A 23,093-nucleotide genomic window follows, 5' to 3' on the forward strand; every position below is an offset into this window, starting at 1 on the left:
TCAGCTTCGAGTTTGAGCCAAGTATTCTCAACAGTGAGCGCACGAATACGGCACGCAGCAAATTGGCCCAGTTGATGCACTGGCTCCGGCAGCTGCACGAGCAGCCATCGGAGCCGCTGCAATGTGATTATATGGGTGAGTTGAGACCTCCTCCACACCCCGTCAATATCTGCTTGCCCGCCTATGATTGACTGATTGATGATCAATGCACAGTCGAATGCGTAAAAGCTGAGAGATTTTTCACAGTAGCAGCCTTTTGTATTGTAAGTGAAGACCTAGACGAGGGCTGGGGGAAGAGTCGAACCGCAAGAAAATTGGTTGTATGCAATTTTATTTCGCTTTAAGCAAATTTCGCAACATCTTTTATGGGACCCTTGGGTTGAAAATTGGAATGTCTTATAAATTTGAAAATATAAAAAATATGCGGCAATGTTTCTTTGCACACCCGACCAAACCATCTGCCCAGGCCAAGTCCAAAATCCACACACACACACCCCAATCAAGCATAAATTTCTGCATATGCCTTTGGGAAGCATTGCCCCCATGTGGGGGCAATCATTGTTTGTCCATTTGCTGCGGCTGGCCTTTGGTCTATATAGAGAGGAGATGGGCAGGCAGGGAGGGTATGCCCTTTCTATAGCTCTGACATTTATGAAAGCTTTCGGTCAGCAGGCTACAAATTATTTAGATATCAGCACATTTGCTTGCCCCCTGCTTTTTATGACTGTTTGTGCAGTGTGTGTGTGTGTGCGTATGCTAATTGCATATGTTAAGCATTAGCTGTGCGTATAGTTATGCAAATATGCAATCAGAAACTGTCACCAATGTTTGCATATTTCAGATGTTTCAGATATTCAGCAGTTTTATAAAAGCCAGCTTTTGTCAGGGCAAATATCTTGAAGCTATGACAAATAAGAATTTATTTCCTAGAAGAAAGTGACAGATGCTTAATTTCAATGAACTGTATATTGCAGTTTATTAAGTTTACATACTATTAGGGCTTAAATCCTTTAAATAATTCTTTGCATTTTGACAGAGCAACTCCCAAAAGAAAATATTTTCGAAAAGGTGAAAGGTGTAACATTGCAAGGAATATATATTCTTGATCAGCATTAATAGTCTAGTCCAAAATCTCAAAACCTATAAGAGCTAGCGACATTTTAAATGTTGGTCTTTCTAGTACGAGTTTGTTTCCGATAATCGATAACTTGGCCCTTTTCAAGCAATCGATAAGAATCGATATTAAAATCCTAATTTTTGACCAAATATCTTAGGTTTAACTTGCTACGGTCAGCAAATTGGAAAATTGGAAATAGCTTCAACAATCTGAATCTAAATCATTAAATCTTTTCATATAAATCTTATATGAATCTTATACTTTCGATTTAGTAATGGCTGTTTATCCTGCTGGTAACTTTATTTAAGTGATTCCCCAAACTTAAAGTCTGATTTGAAGTTTTCTCTAAATAGTACTATATTATGGCCATACATTATACTTAGTTTTCCGGCCAAACAATATATGGCAGATGATAAAAGTCTTTCAACAACTGCATGAATTGAAGGCCGAATGAAGTTTATCATGCATTTTAATGTGGCATGCAACAGAGAGCCGCAAATGGGAAATGCAACAAATGCAGATGGCGACTGTTATTTGTGGCGTTGCTATAAACATTTTCACAGTTGCCATAAAAAAAATAATATCAGGCTCATACGTATTTACTCTATGCATGTAGTTTTCCGGCCGCGAATTTTCACTGCGTTCTCGCTTTTCTTTTGCCGCTTTTCTTGTTGGTATTTTGGTATTTACGCGTAATTTGCACAACATTTTTCAATTTTATGACGGAAATGAATGACGTTGTAATTTATGTTGTGTGCATGGGCGGAGAATTGCGAGGGGCGAGGGGGAGGGAGCGGTGGGCGTTGGAGCATGGTTTTGGCCGGAGGGTATTTCCTTTTTGGTGGATGTGGCGGCAAAGCAATAAACTGGCCAAAAGCAGCTGCCAACGCGTAAGCAAAAGCGAACGCCGACTGATTTACTTGCAGCTTCACAAACTTCACTGTTCGGCTCTGTTTGGATACCCTGTAAAGAAGGTTGTGAGATAGCTTCGAACAGACCTAAATAAATGTCTATAAGCCGAGGACCTCGAGCCAGAAAACTAAGAAAGTTAAACAGAGGGCATGTACAGTTTAAATGAAATCTAATACCATGATGAATTCCACGAATCATAAATTTCGCGTAGTAAGCACACAAGTTTTAAGCGGGATACAGGGTATTTTCTAGTCTATTATTATCAGCTATAGATGCATTATTACTTATTTTGGTGTTCTCGATAAGTTTTTTTTTTTCGCTTAGCGGTCGTAAAATTGCAAACTTCAGCAGGTTTTTGTTGTTGTTAAAGCTGTTAAGTAAAGTTTTCCTAATACTGCTTTTAAAGAAATTGAAATGATTGCGACGAATACTTAAAAGGCCTTCTTTCAAAATTGACTGATGGAATATCAGGGTCGCTAAGCTGCGCTGACAAATGGGTGTGCGCCCCTCCACACAAAGATATCGCCAGCTGGCAGTGAACAACTATGAAACTAATCATATGTGAAACTATAGAGTGTTACATGTAGTTCTCAAACAGCTGCGACAATCGTAAATCAATCATTAGCACTTTTCGATAACAAAACAGTGTTGACAAGTTCCTGACATGTTGCGAATGACGAGGGCAGTGGCATAGGCCATGAGGGCCTATGGAGGCTTTGCTTTAATCAATAACAAAATAAAAACTCAACCCATTTCCATCTCATTATAAGAAGAAAGCACATCGTGTGCCAAACACTAAGTAAAAGTAACGATCCCCACACGCCCCCGTGGAATGAAATTTATGCACACGTTAAGCAGCTCATAATGGCTAAGAGTGGAAGCCAGGCTAAGTTGCACGGCCATGCGACACTTTAGCCAGGCCATGAAAACTAATTCGTTTAAAATTTATGAGCCAGGCTATTTCATTTAGATCATAACGTGCATTCTGGCCATAGCCTTAAACCAGCTAAAAGCCAGTGGCAGTCGGTACTTTTCCAAATTGTTTATGGCTGGAATAACGCTTACAACTGGTTGCCGAGCAACTGGCTTAAGTATTTATATCTTGTTTGCCATCTTGTGTAAACAATGGGTTCTCATCTTCTAGCATTCACTTAAAAAGCATAAAGCTAAAGTGTGTGCCTTGAGAATATTATTAAATAAAACTAGATTCTTTGATTGGTTTGTTACTTGATCAATTTTCAAGTTTTTGTTATTTAAATATTATGAATGTTAGTACATTCCTTAAAAGGGTATACATGTTTATTGCCAATGTTTGTAACAGACTTAAGAACGCATCTGTGATTCTTTCATTCGTAATCAGAATTGCGAGTTAAGCTAGCCATGTCATACATTTTAAGGCATAACTTGAAAATTATTAGAGCTAGATACACCGTATATACGAACTACAATTGTTATACTCTTTGGATATGTCTCTGTATTCCCCAAATATTTAATAAACTTCATTTTCTCTTCAAGATAGAGTCTTAGCCAGGTAATTTTAACCTAACTTTGCTGCAGACAAAACCCGAACAATGTCGCGACAACGAACGAATGCGCATCTCATCGATAGATCGCAGTTAGATATTTGTTAATAGATATATGTTAATTAACAGAATACTGTTAACTCCTGCCATTTACAGTATGACGCTGGGTTCAGAGTATCTCTAAGTCGGCCACTCCCGATCGGAGAACTCTCACTGGGTTTTATTTTCTTAGCACTCGCATAGTAATTTTTATGTAAAGTATTTCTCTGGCATGTATAGCATAGTTATTTTTATGTAAAGTATTTCTCTGGCATGTTTGTTCGGCTATAATAAAAGTGTATCTTAAAAGTCGCATATAGCAGTTGCAGTTGTCCTGCGACTGTCTTTACTTGCTCTCCGGCAGACACCCGTTGTTGCATGTCGCAGTTGCGTGTTGCCAGTTGTTTCTGTTGCCTTCTGCAACTGGGCTGCAAAACTTTTGTGGCAAATAGCAAAAAATAATAAACGAAATGCAGTTGTTTTGTGCCAGGCAGCATAGCATTGGATCAGCTTTAATTTTAGCCTCTGAGCTCCCGCTCCCTCATGGCCACCAGGGCAGGCTCAGTATGCAAGTGTGCCAGGATTTCGTTTCGAGCTGCAACACTTTCTGCTCAGCTGCAGCTTAGACACATGTAAATCACGTGTTCTCTCAAGGCAATAGAAAACCAAAGCTGCATTTGAGTATTTCAGGGCACACATGTTGGGGGCTTAGTAGCAGACAAAAGCGAATGAGTGGGATTAGAAACCAGTAAGACAAGTCAAATTTTAAGTAGAAAAGAGAGAGCATTTTAATTAAAATATAAATAAATATGTATACTCTTATGTAAACACTAAGAAGTTTATATAAATACTTCAGACAGCAATAAATTGTTTGGAAAGGTGGGGGATGCATTTTGCAAGTATATGTCCCCAGCAAAAACGTTTCCACGGCTGATTTTGAACGCTTTTCAAATCACTTGATAGCGCTAAAATACCCATTTAGCTGACTACGTAGTATCTTGCACGTCTATACAACAAGCTCTTAGAGCATCTATAATTCTGCGCAAAAAACAATGCACTATAATGGCAGGCTCATCAGTTGTATGCAGATTTTCCGATTGGTCAAAAGACATTTATAATTGTCATTACAATTAGCTAGGAAAATGGCCAAAACAAAGTACAGCGGTTTAATGGCTGCAAATTAGCCAGAAACCGCAAAGCAAGCATAAAACAGAAACAAATAAATAAAAGTAGTAAAAGAAAGTCGATCAAAGCACCGGAAAACGGCAAATGACTTCCGCGCTCCCTAACTTGTGCCTTGCCGAGGTCAGGAGCTGCGGGAATTGTCAGTTGGCCAGGCGGCAGAACATAATCAATAACACGCTAGGAAAAGCACGCAGGATAAACGCAGACAAAAAAATAGAAACAAAAAAAAACGATAAATAAAAACAACAAAAAGTTGTTTGCTGCAATACCCGCACTTGAGATATTACTAAGGGCTATGCCCGGCTTTATCGTGAGTACGCCCAGGTAGTTCACAGACTACACAAAAAGATATATATATAAATTCCTTATGCAATTTATAAGGGTTATTTTTTATATTTATATAAATTTGGAACAAAAGCTGCAATATCTTGCATACAAAGTTCGACCGGCACGTTCCAAAAGGTCTTAGAAACTGAGTCCTAAGCTTATCGAATGTTAAACACAAATTCGCAGCTTCCATTTACTTTTCCGCTCTTAAGCTTCTCCAAAGTGGCCTTTTGTCAGATTTTAAAATATTATCTCGAGCTCGTGAGCTATTTCAACTTGTGCTTCTCTAACTCATAATTTCAAATGTGGAGAAAAGAGTTCTTTATGACCTTTAAAGCGTTGTTTTTACAAATGGCTTAGGTAAATCCAAGTCGGGCCCACGTTATCAAATACATTCATTGTGTTAGTTACGTTTTCCGCTTCCATTTGCCTTTGCTGTGGGTGGACGTATCACGCGCTGTATACACCTGGCATATATATATTATTGAACCTATACAATTCCATTTCATTTGACGTTAATTTGCTGCGACGTGCGCTAGTTTGACGCGGCGTATGAAAAATCCATAACGTAAATTGTATAATAAATAATTAATTACTCAAAATATCAGCGACGATAAATGCCGAAGCGTTTTGTGCGTACCCGCACATATGTGTGTGTGTGTGTCTATCGGGCCCGCACGGCGTATGCGCAACAAGTGAGGAAAGCTTTTGCCATCATTTTTCATTTGTACTAAGAGCAAGTTTTGAATATTTTTGATGCCGTCATACATATCTGAGCTAATGAAAAGCGTTTCGAACCCAAAAATGTTGCGAAAAGCTTGCCCCAACTGTCAGTTGAATATTTAACGCAAAACAACGCAGTCGAAACGTATTCGTATTCATATTAATATTCGTCTTGCGTTCGAGTTGTAAGCGAAAAGAAAATAAATACGAAAAAAAAAAAACAGAAATTAAAATTTATATATAAATACAAAATTTGTATATAGAGAAAGGGGCATGGCCTTATGTCCATGTGACAAAATGTGGCGTCTAAAAATTGTTTGTGAAAAGCCTGACGCGTGTGTGTTTTATTTATAAAAGGTGTTTTTCCCATCTATATATTTTCTACAATTTAAATGAATTGAATGTAGAAATTTGCTTTTACTTGGCTACAAAATTCTATTGATTTCTTTTTGTGTGCCAAGCAAATGCTCAACTGTTGTCTAATTACTGTGCAAACCCACGAATATTACGTAGCCGACACGGCTGACACTGAATTTCGCATTAAGGTCGCGCAAAAGCTGCGGCTCTTTTGTCCTGCGGCGGGATTAGCTAAAGCAAAGAGAAGAAGCCTTGTGCGGGCTTTATATACAACATTTTATACAGAAATGGTACATCATATAAAGTATAGCCAAATTAAGTATACGACGTGGGTCACGTGCAAAGGTGCAAAATCATTTGAATACTAAGTGTAAAAGTGAAATATTTAAAGGAAACTTTTCCTTTATCATAAATTCTATGTGCATGAACTTAATAACAACAATGCAAAAGATCAAGAAATATTTAGACAATAATAATAACAATAAACTACATATATATTAATTATAAAGAAAGACTAAACGGGATACGTTAATTAAAATTCGCCATTTCGTAATATTTATATAAAATATAACAATATTGATTTCAAATGGAATAATCTGCACAAAGTGATTAATATTAATATTTAATATTTACTAAAAAACAGAAAAAATATCAATCGGCTATATAATTGCATGCATTGCAATTGCACTTTGAATTGTGAGAACGATTTTAAATAAATTCGGTCTTCCGTTTATTTAATGCACAATATTTATGCATTTTATATATTAAATCATAAAAAAAATTTTAAATAAATATTCATAAAAAAGTTGTAATAATAAAGAATAACATAATCAAATTAAAATATGCTCAAATTTAAGTAAAATATAAAAATTAAAAAATTAATAGAATTTTTAAAAGCATTACAAATATTTCAGATAACTTAAGAGCCCAACCCCCTTTTTTCAGCTATTAATTGGCTTAATTCAACAGCTAAGCATATGTATCTATATGTAGGTACAAGTATCAGCTATATATATATATCTATATAGTTAAGTAATATTTACAAATCACATGCCAAACATTTACACAGAATGCTTTGTGTAAATTGCGGCAAAACACACGATAAATTGTGTCAACGCATTAAATGCTAACCTGCCGAATCATTCAACAAGACTAACACATGGGCATAGCCGCAGCCACAATCATCCACCCACACACACACACTGACACACATACACACGCCACTCAAGCACACACACATTGGTTTGGTAGTACACGCCCACAAGGTCAAGGGCCGTCTGCCTCTGCCTAGGTCATGTACGAGTACAACTTAAATGCAACCCTCACGAATATTCAAATTTACTTCTTGCGCGCTGGTTGTGCTTTCTTTTTGGATACCCTGTAAAAAGGGGAGCAAAGAGATATGCTCAAAGGAGGCAGCGATGTGCTTCCGTATAAGGCATATTTAAATATAAATTCCTGATTAGGTTTATCGCTCAGCTTATCTTAAAGATTACACTTGTGCAACCAATAAAGTCCTTAAACATAAAGACCCCATTTCCGCTTGTCCCCAATCACAATTTCATTCAATCACTTATTAAACGTAAAAGTTCAGTCAGAAGCTGCAATAAATTTTTATTTGTTTTCGTACAGGGTAGCTTTCGGCCCACTCTGCCATCTTAGCCTACTTAAGCAGCTAGCAAATGAGATCCGCACACATATAGAAATATATATATATATATATATATATATATATATACTACTTATGTATGTGTCGGTTATATATGATTTCGCTGTTTATTTTTGGCGCTGGCACGAAATGAAATTGAGGAACGAGCGAAATTTAATTTTTATGGTTATTATCACTCATTCTTGAGAGTTTTCTATTTGGTCGCTTGATTGTTTCATTGTTGTTTGTTTTGATTGCTTGGCTGTGCGTGTGTGCGCGTGTGTGTGTGCGAGTGTGTGTGTGACTTAACGATGAGCACTATTGTTGTAACTTTTGTCGTAAATATATTTAATTATAGCCAACATCGTTGGCCAAGCGCAATTTTCATCGCACCAGGCACTTGACAATGGAATGCTGTAAAAACTTTATGACCCATTGCTTATTAGATCGTTGGGGTTCTGCGGGGTTGTGTTTTGTATATGTGTGCGTGTGTGTGTGTGTGTGTGTGTGCGTGTGTATGGACAGTTTAAGTGTGTGCTGACAAGCAGCATTTAGCTGTTGATTTTGCATGTGCAATCTCATAATATCACTCATACGCAATTTATGAGCCATTCCCAGCACAAGATATCTTCCAAATACTTTAAGCTATTAATACTCGGTAATCTTATAATGATGAGCTCTATTAAACTGAGTTGTTTTGAGGGCCTCAAGCTTTTGTTAGTTGCGTGTGTCGTAAAAGCTAGAAGTATTTAATAAGATAAGGCATTAAGCATTTCACTATGGTGTTATGGTGGAAGCTAACGGTAAGGCGTCATATGTTACTTTCTTCGATTCCACATCAGGCTAAAATCTGTGAGTTTGAAATGAAAATGTGTGGCAATAAAGGGGAAGCATAGTTTATTTGAAAATCATACTTAAGCTTGGTTGTTCTGTTTGTAGGGTATAAAAAAGATCATGATATGTGTTCGATTATGTTAGATTATAATGGTTAACATTTTTATAATTTTGTCATAGAAATGTGTTACGCATAGAAAGAGACATTTTTGACCCTATGGGGTATATATATTCTAGATCAGCTTCAACATCCTCTTCTGTCTGTTTCTATGCGAACTTTGCATAGGTCGGTCTTTATTTTGCAGGCAGTACATACATATGTGGGAACTAGCATATAAGTTCTTGTATGGAAAACTTCTTTGTTAATCAAGATTTCTTGGAAAAACCCGGCTACGCTACTTACTGCTGTATTATATAGTCGAATGGGAAGATTTTGTGTGGCAAAACGCTTTGTTTAAAGTCTGAAGTTAAACTAAATTATGTTAAAATACATTGGGTGAAGTTAGAACATGTCAGATTATGTTGGATTAGACTTAATTGGGAAGATGGACCATACTTGAGAGATGGCTGGCATGAAAGTTTGAAGGCTTAATTTGCTTGTTTGTTAAAATCTAAATAAAAATGTGAAATAAATTTGCCCAGAAGCATTATTACCTTCTGATTTTCCCATGCCTGTGAGCATATAAAAATTATCAACCGGAAACTGTTTTCTTAATATTGGCAAATTTTCTCTTTCAATATTAAACTTTTTGTGAAACTTCCTCTTAATTTCCGTTTCCCTATAACTTTTACGTTGGCTTTCATGAGTTTGCTTTCTTATATACTTACCATTAATCCATTTTGATGGTTGCGCTTTAATGCCCAACAGCCAAAACGATTGTTATAAATGACTTTTCAAGAACTTTTCAATTTGCTCGGCTCAGCGATTTTGGCTGCTGCGATTCCGATGCTGTTGTTGAAATTTATCGCTCAATGGCAATCAATAAGTGGCAGTAGAACTAATTGCGTCGTGTCTTGAACTAATTAAACTCACACTGATATACAAATCTCTCTCGTGCCTTCTCTTTCTCTTCCTCTGTCTGACTGTCTCTCTTGTGGGCTAAACCCCTTTTTGGCAGCAGCTAATTGCTGGCCCTTTACAGCTTGACTTTCCGTTTTGGCTGTTCGCGTGCCCAAAGAAAAATATAAGCTACGGCTACTATCTGCAGTTAGTCGACTTTTATATACCCCACAAACTGTTTTCAACATATCGTTAACTCATTGAATGAAACTTATCTAAAAAGAATGTCCTTGATTTCAGAGCTTGAATAGATCTCAGTTCTCTGTAATATTTAATATCTCTGCCATATATATATCTACATGTTACATAAACATGCATATGCACAATATATCCACTGTGCAATCAGTAACAGGGTATATTTGAGCTACTTACACACAAGAAACTTAAGGCTCATGCTCCCGTTTCCTTCGTAAGTGTGTTGAGTAATTTTCAAATGTTTAGCAGCGGAAATGGGTTATTTCCGCAGCTGCTGCCACAAAAAAAAAAAACAACAACAAACTATAGTACACGCACACACACACTCATGTGTGTGTGTTTATGTTGCAAGTTAAGCGCTTTTGACTTTTTGATTGGCTTTTTGTTCCAAGAGAAAAACGGAAAATTGCTGCCAAATTTGCGACAAGCTGAGCATTAGGGAAGTCAATTATAAAACGTTATACATATTGATAGACTAACAGATACTTGGCAATTTTTCATCAGTTTTATATGTTTCCATTAAAGAATTTGAATACAGTAATATCCTTGACTTATTTTGAATATTGTTAGCCCTTTATCTGCCAGCCTAAAATGAAGGAGATTAACGACAGGAACTGAAGGGTGTTTAGATAGTTCGCCTCGTAGGTTGGTCGCAGGCGTGAACCCTTTTGGGTGCCTCTCTGTGATGGAATCAGCCAAGATCCTGGCAATCGCTAGGTCCAGATGGGCGTCAGCATCGTTTTTATAAGCAGCTCCTTGGATGAACTTTGCAGCTTGCTTTGCTATTACATGTTTTTTCTATAATGAACTTTTAAAGATATGTTAAAGATACATATTCTATTCTTAAAGCAGATTAAAATATCTTACTCCAATTAAAAATGCCTCAAAAACCAGCTGTAAATATTACAAATTCTCTTAGAACTAAATGAAATTGAAAGGTGCGTTTACCACTGCCGTGGCTATGTTTTGGATGACTAATTAAATCTTTGCTAGCAATTAATTTATAAAAACCAAATGCCAACAAAATGCTGAGCAAATACGCACGCAGCTAAAAATAGACCCAAGAAAATGACAAAAAAAAAATAAATAAATTCAGAAAATTCGCTGAAGCGCAGTGCGCAAAAAGCATTTGACACAAATTTGCTTCGAACCGGTGAAAAGTTGTCTCTACCTGTTGCAAGGGAACTTCTCTGTTTTTTTTTGTTTTCTCTTCTTTTTACTTAAACGTGTTACTACAAGTTTCAATTAAGCTTAAAATTGAAGCACTTCATTATGTTGGGCAGGTCAAAAGCAAATAAATTAAATTGTCTGACCTCAAAGCGGGCAAATGAATTTAACTCAATAACAAAGTAAATAAAAAAGCAAACAAAACAAACTGAAAACCCAAGCAAACGCACACATTCACCGAGACTAAAGTAAATACAAATAAGCTGGATGGTAACCACACACTCACACACACACACACGTATACCCTGCAATTCGTATACACGGCCAGGCTCAAAAGGCAACATAACGAATATACACGAAATTAATCAAGTGTGCGGACAACGGCAGCGACAGCAGCACCTGCACCTGCATCGAACCACCATCAGCAGCCCATTCAATAGCACCAATCAGCCACACAGGACACTCATAGACATCATTGTATAACTGCAACAACAACAACAACAACAACAACAACATGAATTTAATGTTTCGCAAGAATTTTCGCGAGGGTGCCAGCAAATCCGGCGGCGGCGGCGGCAAGCTTCAGTCGAAGGCAAATCGCACGAAACGTTCGCGGGATATGGGCCTGGTGCAGCAGCCGGAGGAAATACATTATCGCACCCATCTGTTTTTCTCGCCCAATCGACCCGGCTATGATGTGGGCGAAGGTAAATTTTCGCCAAGCAATTCAATAGCTACATGAATACCATTGCACACTCTCTTTCTTTCTCTCTCTCTATAACTGTCTGTCTCTGTCGCTCTATCTTTCTCTCTCTCTCTCCATATATGTCTATCTCTTTCTTACTCTGTCTTTCCATCTCTGTTGCGCTTTTGTGTTCTGCTTTAGCCCTCGGCTCAGTTATTTGCGCTCCATTAACCCATTAACTCGCCCCCAATTCATTTTTACATTTCATTCCCATTCACATTCAAATGTTTGCATCAATTTTCCAAATAGAGACAGCGAAAAGGATTCGCCAGCTGCCGATTGTTATTCAGGCGCGGTTAAGCGCTCATGGCAGATAATCGTTGAACATATTCAATTAGCCAGCAGCATATGCGGCGTATACGTAATATGTGCGCATATCACGCATACGCAGCATGCGCCACAACATTATTGCATTTAGACAATCAGCTGCGTGTTCCTGTTCGTTATCGGAATTCAGAGAGCTAATCGATTTATAAAAAGGTTTATTTTTATGTATGCATTAGAATATATAGGCATTATTTTATTCTCTGTTTTAGTCAACATTAAAATTCATTTTTATGAGAAAATGCTTTCTCAAATACAACGTTGAGTCAAACAAATTTGAAATTAAATTTATCATGAACGACAACTGAACATCTTAATGTTAATATAATATATAAAAATATATATATATGAATATATAGAAATGTCAAGGAAATTTAATACATACTTATGTCATGCTATAGATTTACAGCCCATAAGAAGTAACAATTAACTACTTTATGGTTAGTTTAAATACATACTTATGTCATGCTATAGATTTACAGCCCATAAGAAGTAACGATAAACTACTCTATGGTTAGTTCCAGGCTGATATTGTCTTGTATCAGTCCCATTGTATCTGTCAAACACTTCATTTTCCTACACATCACAGGCTAATGCAATTTTCTTCACATTTGCCAATGAAAATTAGCTGGCTTTCTTAGGCGCGCATGCAGGAAACGTTGCAATAAATAACAACGATGCGTATTACTCTCACTTTATGCTCTACATAAATATTTTAGTTGGCCAGACTTAAGCTCAAGCGTTATCGAAATGCTCACATGTTCCGCTTATCTACGAATTTCCAGTTGGCTTGGCTTTTAGGGCAAGAGAAGTATATGTAAGCTGCGATTCTTCTTCTGTTTTTTTTTTCTTTTTTTTGGCAATGGTAATGTCCTTGAATGTTTAAAGAGCACAGATTATTTCATTTATATTGAAAAGGTCAAGCGAATGGAATTGTGCACTTAAATAGCGTATGTATATAATATCTATATATCCAGCTAACAATTAATTGCAACAATGCGTCGCCTACTAATACCAAAAAACATGAGTTGAATATGTCTAGTTTTGTGTAAATAAAAATATCCGTAATATGTGCCTAACTGCAACAACAGAAAACAAAGAAAACTGAAAATCAAACTCTCATCGAGCACTATATCCCAACAAGCCTTTTCCCCAAATCCTGACAAGAATTCAATTTTCTAAATGCTCTCTCTCTATTATGATTTTTTTTGTTTTTTTTTTTTGTTTTTGTGTTGTGTGTCCATATAAAATATCAACAGCATCCATTGCAGAACGATGTAGCGCACTATCGGGCATACCCAGTACCCCGACCACGTCCACGTCCTTTACACAGCCATCCAATCCCTATGAAGTGGACCTGCCGCAGCCGCTGGTCGATCGGTCCGTCTCGTTGATGCGTTGGAACGGCAGCAGCCCTGGCGGCGGCAACAGCACAAATAACAGTCTCATCAGGCTGCAGCAACAGTTGCAGCCGCAACAACAACAGCAGCAGCAGCAGCTACAACAGCAGCAACAACAACATGCCGGCTACTCGTATCAACAACAGCAACTGCCACAGACGCTGAGTGCGACGAGCACGCTGCTAACAGCTGCCGCAGCGGCGACGCGGCAAGGTTTGAGCCAACGACTTGTGAAACTTGTTGTTGTGGTTGCTGCCACTACTACATCCAAAGCGAATGCATATATATACACTGCAAGAAAATATCAAACTAATCACAATAAAAGCTCACAACCAGCATCTGTTGTGCCTACGTATGTTGCATTCACTCCCTAAACGCACACACACAAACACAATAATATACACACGTTTTCCTTAACCAAACAAAAAAAAAAAAAACAAAACAAAACGAAGCCTATTTTAGTGTACTTTAATTTGTACACTTCCTCGTGTTCTTTCTCATCTTGTTGTTGTTAGTGCAAGTTCTTTGTTGTGTTGATTGAATACTGAAAGCTAGACATGTTTTGTACACGCTTGAAAGCTATTGCGCTCTATTGCCTTTAATTTAATATTTGACATTCAGCAAAAGTTTTGAAAATGTTAAGTTTTCAGTATTTCTAGCCAACTTGCTAACGGAAGCACAGCAGAAGCTTTAATAACCTAACAAAAGCTCGGCAAAGCTTTTTAGTTGTGGCAACTTGTACTGGCAAGTCTTCTGCTTAAAGCTTTAAGCTCGCTGGCACTTTAAGCTAAAGGATCTGCAGCAAAAGCTTTTTGTGTTGCTTTTAAATGCGATCGACAAAAGCTCAAAACAGCTAGACACATTTGTAAGCTTTTCCTAATGGTACCTATCGTAACATTGTTGTGTATATTTAACTATCTTCACTTTTCAAACTTTCGATAAGCTAACGTTACCATCACTTTTCAATTTTCAGGCAACTTTGGTGGGGGTGGTGGCAACGCGGGAACGACACGTGCGGAGCCCATCTCTTTGGCTACCTTGGATCGCGACTGTTTCATTATTCCGGTGCACAGTGTTGATCGCTTTCTGCCAGCCGGCATACCGGTAAAAAGCTCTATTTAATTCTTTAGTCAGGAGCTTAAAGCTTATTCGCATTACTTTAGTTACCTGCTCTGAGCGCCGATGGCAAGGCCAGCAGCCCGCTCAGCGTTTTGGAGGTCTCCGATCCCAAGTTGTGCATACTTGTGCATCTCATGAGTCCACTTGAGGCCATAGATCCAGTTATGGAATCGCCGCTCTCCCATCCGCTGCTCAAGCAACGCGCCATTGCCTCGGAGCTCTTAACGGAGGTGCAGCAGGCGAACACAGCCGTCGGCGGCATGATACTAGCCAATATGGAGAAAAGCTGTAAGTGTATGAGAAATTGGAAAAAAAAACAAATTTAATAAATATTCGAGAGCTAGCGTTCCTTTCGCTAACAATTAAAATTCTCTGCAATTTTATCATGCTTTCACTTTCGTCATTTTACTTTAGCTGAATTTCCTTTTATTTCGTATTATCTGATCAACACGATGCAAACGGATCCATCGAATTTCTATTCCAACCTGCGTGTCTCATCGCTCTCCAAATTCGAGCCAAAAGCACTCAAGTAAGATAATCAACAGCAATCAGCACATTTTTTATGCGAATTTGTGCTGTTCTAATACCCTGTAATTTATATTTTTGAAAGAGATGTTAGACTTAGTCTTAGATATTCTGTGTGGACTCAAATTCTACATAACATATTCTAACAGTCTCTGTTTTTTAATTTGTACTTATTGTCTTTTTTAAGAATGAGGTAACCATCTATACCTATCAATTTAATCAAGCCTAATATCATGATTTCGATGAGTTAACAGACACCTAAACATTCACAAAAGCAGAAGTTTAGGGTATATATTAGTCAATCATGTTGTAGAAACACAAGCTTATTATCTCTCTTGAAGTTTCACTTTATTAAGGGAAGCTTTAAGTCTTTAAGATAAATGAATGTTACAGGGTATTTTAAATTCCATCAGCAAACTTGCTTCGCTTTGCCATTGAACTAAGTTGTTAACATCCCCTTCAGATACACTGCCGCCCACACGCTAGACCTGTACAGCGAGGTGGCTGCCATTTGCCGACCCCCGCTGGTGCTGCCCTCCAACGAAGCCGGCAGCTTCAAGAAGTCCCAGACAGCGGCTACAGGCTACATAATCAGCGTGTTCAAGGCAAGTGCAAGCTCTGGCCAAGATTAGCCTGGACCATCTGATATTTAAATGTAAAATGTAAAATGCAAAATTTAATTTCAGGTTTTCGAGGGTGACGACGGCGAGCGCTTCGAAAAGAATTGGCTATATTGGACGGGCGCGCGGATGCTCTATAGGCAAGCAGCGTTTATTCTATCTCTATCTCTATCTATATCTATATCTATATCTATATCTATATCTATATCTATATCTATATCTATATCTATATCTATATCTATATCTATATCTATATCTATATCTATATCTATATCTATATCTATATCTATATCTATATCTATATCTATATCTATATCTATATCTATATCTATATCTATATCTATATCTATATCTATATCTATATCTATATCTATATCTATATCTATATCTATATCTATATCTATATCTATATCTATATCTATATCTATATCTATATCTATATCTATATCTATATCTATATCTATATCTATATCTATATCTATATCTATATCTATATCTATATCTATATCTATATCTATATCTATATCTATATCTATATCTATATCTATATCTATATCTATATCTATATCTATATCTATATCTATATCTATATCTATATCTATATCTATATCTAAATCTACATCTATATCTATATTCACAGATACTTACCACGCGCTGCGGGCCTCCGTCGCATAGCCCTGCATAAGAGCACCTCACAGAAGGGGGACAAAATGTATCTGTTGGTCTGTGAGTGTGCAGAGCTTTTGAAGGATATATCGTTGGCTGCCTTTTTGATACCGGCACTGCGTGCCCGTCTGTGTGGCTATACAGGACTCTATCGACCAATACAGACTTTCTAGAGCAAATACTACTATTTTTCTATGCTGTAAATAGAGATGTTTAGAAAAGTGAAAACTAAAAGGCAATTGTTAAGTGATTCAAATTTTAACTAAATATGAACGGGATATATGAACCCGAGACAAGCAACTTTTAAATTCTAATAGGCACACACACACACCCAAACAAACACACACACGTACAGGCAATATCATTAGCAAGTAGACAATATACTCAAGGTAACTCATATCGTATATCTGTTAACTTTTCTATATATATAGACGCAACACAAATAGGACCATATCTAGTGTGAACAAAACGTTAAATACAACTTCCATTTTTTAGCCAGTGCATATAGATTTTCGATTCTAATTAAGTATACTATATAAATATATATGTATAGCCAAGTTACGCTGAATTTTAATTATAACTGAAAAAATCTTTGCGCTGAAATGTAGGCTATGAAATTACAAGTCAATTCTTAATTCATTAGTGTTGATTAGTTTGTATACCGATAGATATATATACATATATACAATTATATATTACGCTCTTATATATAGTATATCGAAATCACATTTTAATGGGTTTCACCAACTAATCAAAAAGTGCTACATGAAAATGTGAAAACATTGCCCAAATCTAACAAAAATCTGCCAACAAAATGATGAAAATAAATACAAAAATAAATAAAAACAAAACCAAAAAAATTTTCAAGACGAATAAGACAAACAGCTCAAAAGATATTTCAAAGCAAGCCAAATAAGAACTTTTTAAAATAATCATTTTATTCGACAATTTAAATAAATTGCTTAGCTGCAGCTGAACATAAAATATAATATTAATAATAATAATTATAATAAAATAAAAAACAATAAGTAGCTTAGTTCTTATGCATAAGTTAGGAGCTGTAAATACTTGAGTTTGAAACTTATTCAATTCTGTTTGGCATATATCTAATTTTGCACAATAATAACAAAAAGAATATAAAAATCAAAAAGTGCTGTGATAATTAATCAGAAATTTATTGTAATTAAATGAATTCGAGTGCATTCGAATTACAGCAGATGCATAAATAATAATAACAATTCTCTGTATGTCTTTTATTGTTTGTTACTAAGAAATTTTTGTTAAGGAACTTCAGTTTTTATTTTAAATATCATTTAAATTAATTATCGATTTCTCGTTAGCCTTTACTACTTTCCGAACTAATCGCTTTATGCTTGAAGAAGCTTGGCAAAGTGCCTAACAAAAAATAATTTATCCGTAAACATGCTTGCTTTTCACATTTGCCTACAATTTTTAAATCTAACTGCACTATATCAAATGCTATAGATGCTATATTTAAAATTTTTTCTCGTCAAGCATAACTTAAGAATTTAATCAAAAAGTCTCTCAAACATTTTCACGGAACCTTGCTAAATTAAAAAGGAAATATAAATCATTAATTTAACAAACATTTTTTCTTTCTAAAAACTAACAAATTATTTGCTATTTGTTCAAACGTTACAAAAAGCAATTTAAAAGTATTTCTTATAAAAAAAAATGGGACTTTAAAATAATTATATATTTATGCTATAAAAAATAACCTTACTTAGAATTAATTTTGTAAGAATTTTTCTTTCCGCCTGTCCAAACCCAACATAACCAAAAGGAAAATAATATTAGAAATTTGGTTTTTTGTTTTATTTAAACCAACTTTATTTTCTATGAATATTTACAAAACTTACTGCAAAACCAATTTGCAAGCTTTGTATAAATTTACTTTTTTTATAATTTTGTGTACATTTAAATAAATGTATTTTATTTGATTATATTATAATTTAGTTTTGTACTTAGCTTTACTAAGATAAAATAGTTGAAAATTGCTGCTAAAATGCTAAAGCCTATTATTAACATAATTAAACAATTGCAAAACAGAAATCTGCAAAAAATGTTAGTTTTTAAATTCTTTTCATACCTAAAAAGCTAAAAACGCTCTAAACAAACGAAAATCATTTAAATTTGTGCGGTTTGTTTTTTCGGTCATTTCAAGAAATAAAGCGTACAAAAGTATTTTCAAAATGCTGAGAAATTAGTTTTTGAAATAAATTGAAATACTGACGAGCTCTACAACTAACCAAAGATGTTGTCAAAAAAGAAGCCGCCGCGTTGCAGCTTAGACTCCACCACGCGCTGGCGATGCATCAGGTAAGCCTGCAGCTGCTGCGGTTGACGTGGACCCCAATCCGCCGTGGGCTGCAGGGCAAGTTGGAGTTTCTGCGGGCAGGCAAAGCTTAATGCAAAATACAAGCAACTTAATCTGTAAGACTTACGCTGCGAAAGCTCTGGCCGGGCTGTTGGTAAATCATGTAGAGCGCCCAGAAGGGCAGCTGCGCCACGCCCAGGCCCCAGATTAGCCAGCCAGTCATATAGGCTGCCTGTGGATAGGCGACGCCTTTGTATGTGAGCGGCTCATAGCTGACCAGCATATAGATTAGCACGAGGAACATCAAACCGGGCGCCACAATGGCCCAGCAGATGCGCCAATAGAAACTGGTCTTCACATTCAGCATAAACTCTATGTCGCTGCACAGGCGCTTTACGCCGTAAATCCAGGACACAGCCAGCAGCTCAACAATGGCCAGCACCAGGGCAATGAATGTGCAACCATAGAAATCCACCAGATTCAGTATAAACTGCCCGCCAGGCGTCATGTAGACCAGGCCGCACACAAAACCAATCACTGAGGCGCCAATGGCCAGCTGCCAGTGTGGCAGTTGGGGAAAGCGATCCTTGACCACATTGATCACACAGGTGGCCATGCCTATATTACTGCCAATGCCCAGCACCAGCAGCATGAAGAAGAAGAGCACGGCAAACAGTTGCGGCAAATACTTAAACTTGGCTATAGCCTCCGGATACGAGATAAAGGCCAAGCCAGCGCCGCCCTTGACCACCTGCGATATGTCCGTGGTGTTTGTCTCGTGCGCCAAATTGCCCAGAATACCAAAGATGATGCAGCCGGCCAAAATGGAGGTAAACGAATCTATAGTTGTGATAATGATGACGTCTCTGTGTTGAAGAGTTACGGAAAAGGGGGGAGTAAAGCTTTAGTATGTATTATTATTTATTAACTTCCGTTTCTTTTGTACAGCTCGGACAAAAATTTAATTTTTGGCCATACACTGGAATACACATTTAACTGGAATAACCATTTTCCACCCAGAGAGATGGATTTTCCGATAAAGGTGAAACACGTCTCCCATTAAATTTAACTTGGAAAATCCTTTTTTTAAGTCCAACGGATGCAATATGATTAAATATATCTTGTTATAAATTTCCACCTATTTTTTACCAATAATTTAACTAAACCCCGTCTTAATAAAAATTTGGTAGCCAAGCTCTTACGGCTGGAGCTTTAAGTTAGTCATCAATCAGTCATTCAATCAATCAGTCTGTCAGAAAAATTGTATATATATTATTATAGCTAGTACTTACTTGTGCACACGCTTATTGAACTCATTAAAGGAGGCATACATGATCAGTGTGCCAAAGCAAATGGCCAGGGAGAAGAACATCTGCGTTATGGCCGCATACCAGACATGCGGATTGAGCAGCTGCCTCCACTGTGGCTGTATGAAATAGGCAATGCCCTGCCAGGCGCCCGGCAAGGTTACCGCTCTGATCAGCAGGATCAGCATGATGGCATAGGGAAAGAGTGCCAAGAAGTAGGATGCTTTGCCCGAGCTGCGTATACCCTTGAACAAGGTGAGGGCAATGATGATCCAGGTGACCAGCAAGCAGATGACCATCTCCCAGCTGGGCGTGCCGAGGCCCTCATCCAAGCTTTCTGGCTCACGCAGCACTGTGCGCCTGCAAGTGGATACAAGTAAGTGTTATCTGGTAGCCTTCCGACTAGAAGATAGCCTATATCCAGCTACGCATTCATTATTTTTTAATTCATGAATAGCTCTTGATTTTTCAATTGTTTTAAAATTTAAGGGCTTAAAGATGGTATCAAAACTTGCCTATATAGCAAAAGTCAGGGCCATAGAGTTGTCAACTTTTAAATTTTTATAAGAAGATGGCCAACAAGTTATATATTTGACGCATCTAGGTCGAATAATCTCGGGAGCCAAGGCTAAAAATTGATAATTATCGAATATGAGTTATCGATAAATAATAAACTCTTTAGCTCTTCTAATCCTGGAGATAATGCAAATGAACAGACAGATCCTTATCGTGAATATATATAACTTATATAGGAGATGCTTCAATATACGTTTAAATAATGCTTACGTAAAATATAGCTCCGCTGAGGATATACCGTGGACTGGAGTGCTGCTGTTGTTGCCAGCCGCTCCGGTCGCTACACACTGACTGCCCCACTCTATGAGGCAGTACGTCCAGGGCAGCACATCGGAAAAGGAGACCACCAAATAGCGTATAGTCAGGGCCATGATGCAGGCATAGTACGTGGTAGCCAATGCGGTTGAGTACACCTGACCATAGGCCACACCTGGAAGTTAGAAAAAGTCTAGATAAGAAGTAGATGCAAGTGCTGAGTAAGAATACAAAAAATTGCTAGCAAACATTACCCGGCCTTGCTCGGGTAAAATAATTTTGATTTAAAGTTTGAAAAGTTTGTTAATTAATTAAAGGTTTAAGGCTCACAGGGAGAAAATTGTAGTTTCCTCGGCTGTGTCTTAAATATCAATCAAGCAGTCAATCAACCAGTCAGTCTGTCAATCAGTTTTTTTATAGCCATACATTTATTGTACAATTATATCTATATCAAATTTAGTGTACCTTTAAAAATGGGCGCCATATCAAAAGCGCCAATGCAGCCTCGACTGCAGAACTGTCCAATGATAACCTCCAGATAGTAGATCGGTCGACCCACCAGCAACAGCACCACCAAATAGGGTATAAGAAAGGCACCGCCACCATTTTCCAACGCTATAAAAGGAAAACGCCAAACATTGCCCAAGCCCACACTCAAGGCTATGCAGGAAAACAGAAACTCAACACCCTTGCCCCAAGTGTCCCGCATGGTGGCATGCCCCTCCGTTAGCTGCTCGCGTCCCTCCTCGCTGCTGCTGCTGTCCATGGTCAACTGTGAATCGATTGGGTATATGATTCATCCTGGGGGTCTCAATTCCTTGAGCTATTACTCACCAATTCGCTAGTGTAGACCACGCAATCCTTTTCGTTCGACAACTTTATATTTCCATCTAAACATTTATTAAGTTTGGCGAATTGTGTGTTATCCATATTTGGATTGAAGCGTCAAGCGATGCAAGAAGTGAAGTGCATCTGATAGAATGAATGAGATTTTTATAGGCCACACACGCCTGTAGATTATAATGTAGGGCTTGCGATAACAACAGATAGATGCATTGTTAATATCGTTAGAGATTTAGTTAAAGATGATAAGCCTGCAGTTATGACTAGCACTGATTGTAAAATTGTGAATGATGAATGGTCTCAAATATCTTTTCATAAACAATTGATATGGAAAGCGGAATAACAACACTTTATTCTCTAACTATCTGCAGAGGCTCCACAAGCACACAAGCTCAACTCCCTGGCAAGGCAAGGCTAACGCATCTAACAACCAGGATGAATCTTTGGAAAAGCAAATATCAATTTAATAAGTAATTATGAGTTCAAGAGAATAATAAAACGAGAAAGAAAGGCTATCTTCGGCACGCCGAAGCTCTAATACCTTTGCAGGCCCAACCATTTCATAATACTTATACTGCTTTGCCCGTATCTAAGAAGCTTAGGGAAAATAGTTAATGCCGAGTTTGGGCAAGATATCTTGATAAACAAAATGTTTTTTCATACAACAACTTAATTTTCGATCGATCGTTCCTATGGCAGCTATATGATATAGTGGTCCGATCTTAATAGGATTTTGCATATATATGAGGAGCATAGTAAAACTAATAAATGCCGAGTTTGGTCAAGATATCTTGATAAACAAAATGTTTTTTCATACAACAACTTAATTTTCGATCGATCGTTCCTATGGCAGCTATATGATATAGTGGTCCGATCTTAATAGGATTTTGCATATATATGAGGAGCATAGTAAAACTAATAAATGCCGAGTTTGGGCAAGATATCTTGATAAACAAAATGTTTTTTCATACAACAACTTAATTTTCGATCGATCGTTCCTATGGCAGCTATATGATATAGTGGTCCGATCTTAATAGGATTTTGCATATATATGAGGAGCATAGTAAAACTAATAAATGCCGAGTTTGGTCAAGATATCTTGATAAACAAAATGTTTTTTCATACAACAACTTAATTTTCGACCGATCGTTCCTATGGCAGCTATATGATATAGTGGTCCGATCCAGCTGTTTTTCACATATGTGCTGCGTGCAACAGAAAGATGGAATTCTGCAAAAATTCATTAAGATAGCTTTAAAACTGAGAGACTAGTTCGCATTGAAACAGA

The 23,093-nt window shown here is 37.2% G+C and overlaps 2 protein-coding genes across 4 annotated transcripts; one reads left to right on the plus strand and one right to left on the minus strand.

Moving 5' to 3' along the window:
* The first annotated feature begins 11,205 nt into the window (after positions 1 to 11,205).
* LOC115757871 lies at positions 11,206 to 17,446 on the plus strand. Of its 3 annotated transcripts, none has more exons than XM_030698307.1 (8): positions 11,206 to 11,794; positions 13,416 to 13,769; positions 14,530 to 14,660; positions 14,720 to 14,963; positions 15,090 to 15,204; positions 15,664 to 15,805; positions 15,887 to 15,960; positions 16,461 to 17,446. In XM_030698307.1, the coding sequence occupies exons 1-8, from the start codon at positions 11,602 to 11,604 to the stop codon at positions 16,657 to 16,659; spliced, it is 1,452 nt and encodes a 483-aa protein (XP_030554167.1). In that variant the 5' UTR covers positions 11,206 to 11,601; the 3' UTR covers positions 16,660 to 17,446. The 3 variants fall into 3 exon arrangements, with proteins under 3 accessions (XP_030554167.1, XP_030554168.1, XP_030554170.1); XM_030698308.1 differs by having other exon boundaries at positions 13,428 to 13,769; XM_030698310.1 differs by lacking the exon at positions 13,416 to 13,769 and having other exon boundaries at positions 11,208 to 11,794.
* A 1,039-nt stretch (positions 17,447 to 18,485) lies between these two features.
* Positions 18,486 to 21,892, minus strand: LOC115758073 (sodium-dependent nutrient amino acid transporter 1). The gene is made up of 6 exons (XM_030698587.1): positions 21,797 to 21,892; positions 21,428 to 21,734; positions 20,918 to 21,137; positions 20,117 to 20,491; positions 18,952 to 19,690; positions 18,486 to 18,895 (listed from the first exon to the last, which is right to left on the minus strand). The coding sequence occupies exons 1-6, from the start codon at positions 21,890 to 21,892 to the stop codon at positions 18,752 to 18,754; spliced, it is 1,881 nt and encodes a 626-aa protein (XP_030554447.1). The 3' UTR covers positions 18,486 to 18,751.
* Positions 21,893 to 23,093: the final 1,201 nt, after the last annotated feature.

This window comes from Drosophila novamexicana, unplaced genomic scaffold (genome assembly GCF_003285875.2).
Source record: "Drosophila novamexicana strain 15010-1031.04,08,12 unplaced genomic scaffold, DnovRS2.1 tig00000121-arrow-pilon, whole genome shotgun sequence".
NCBI lineage: Eukaryota > Metazoa > Arthropoda > Insecta > Diptera > Drosophilidae > Drosophila > Drosophila novamexicana.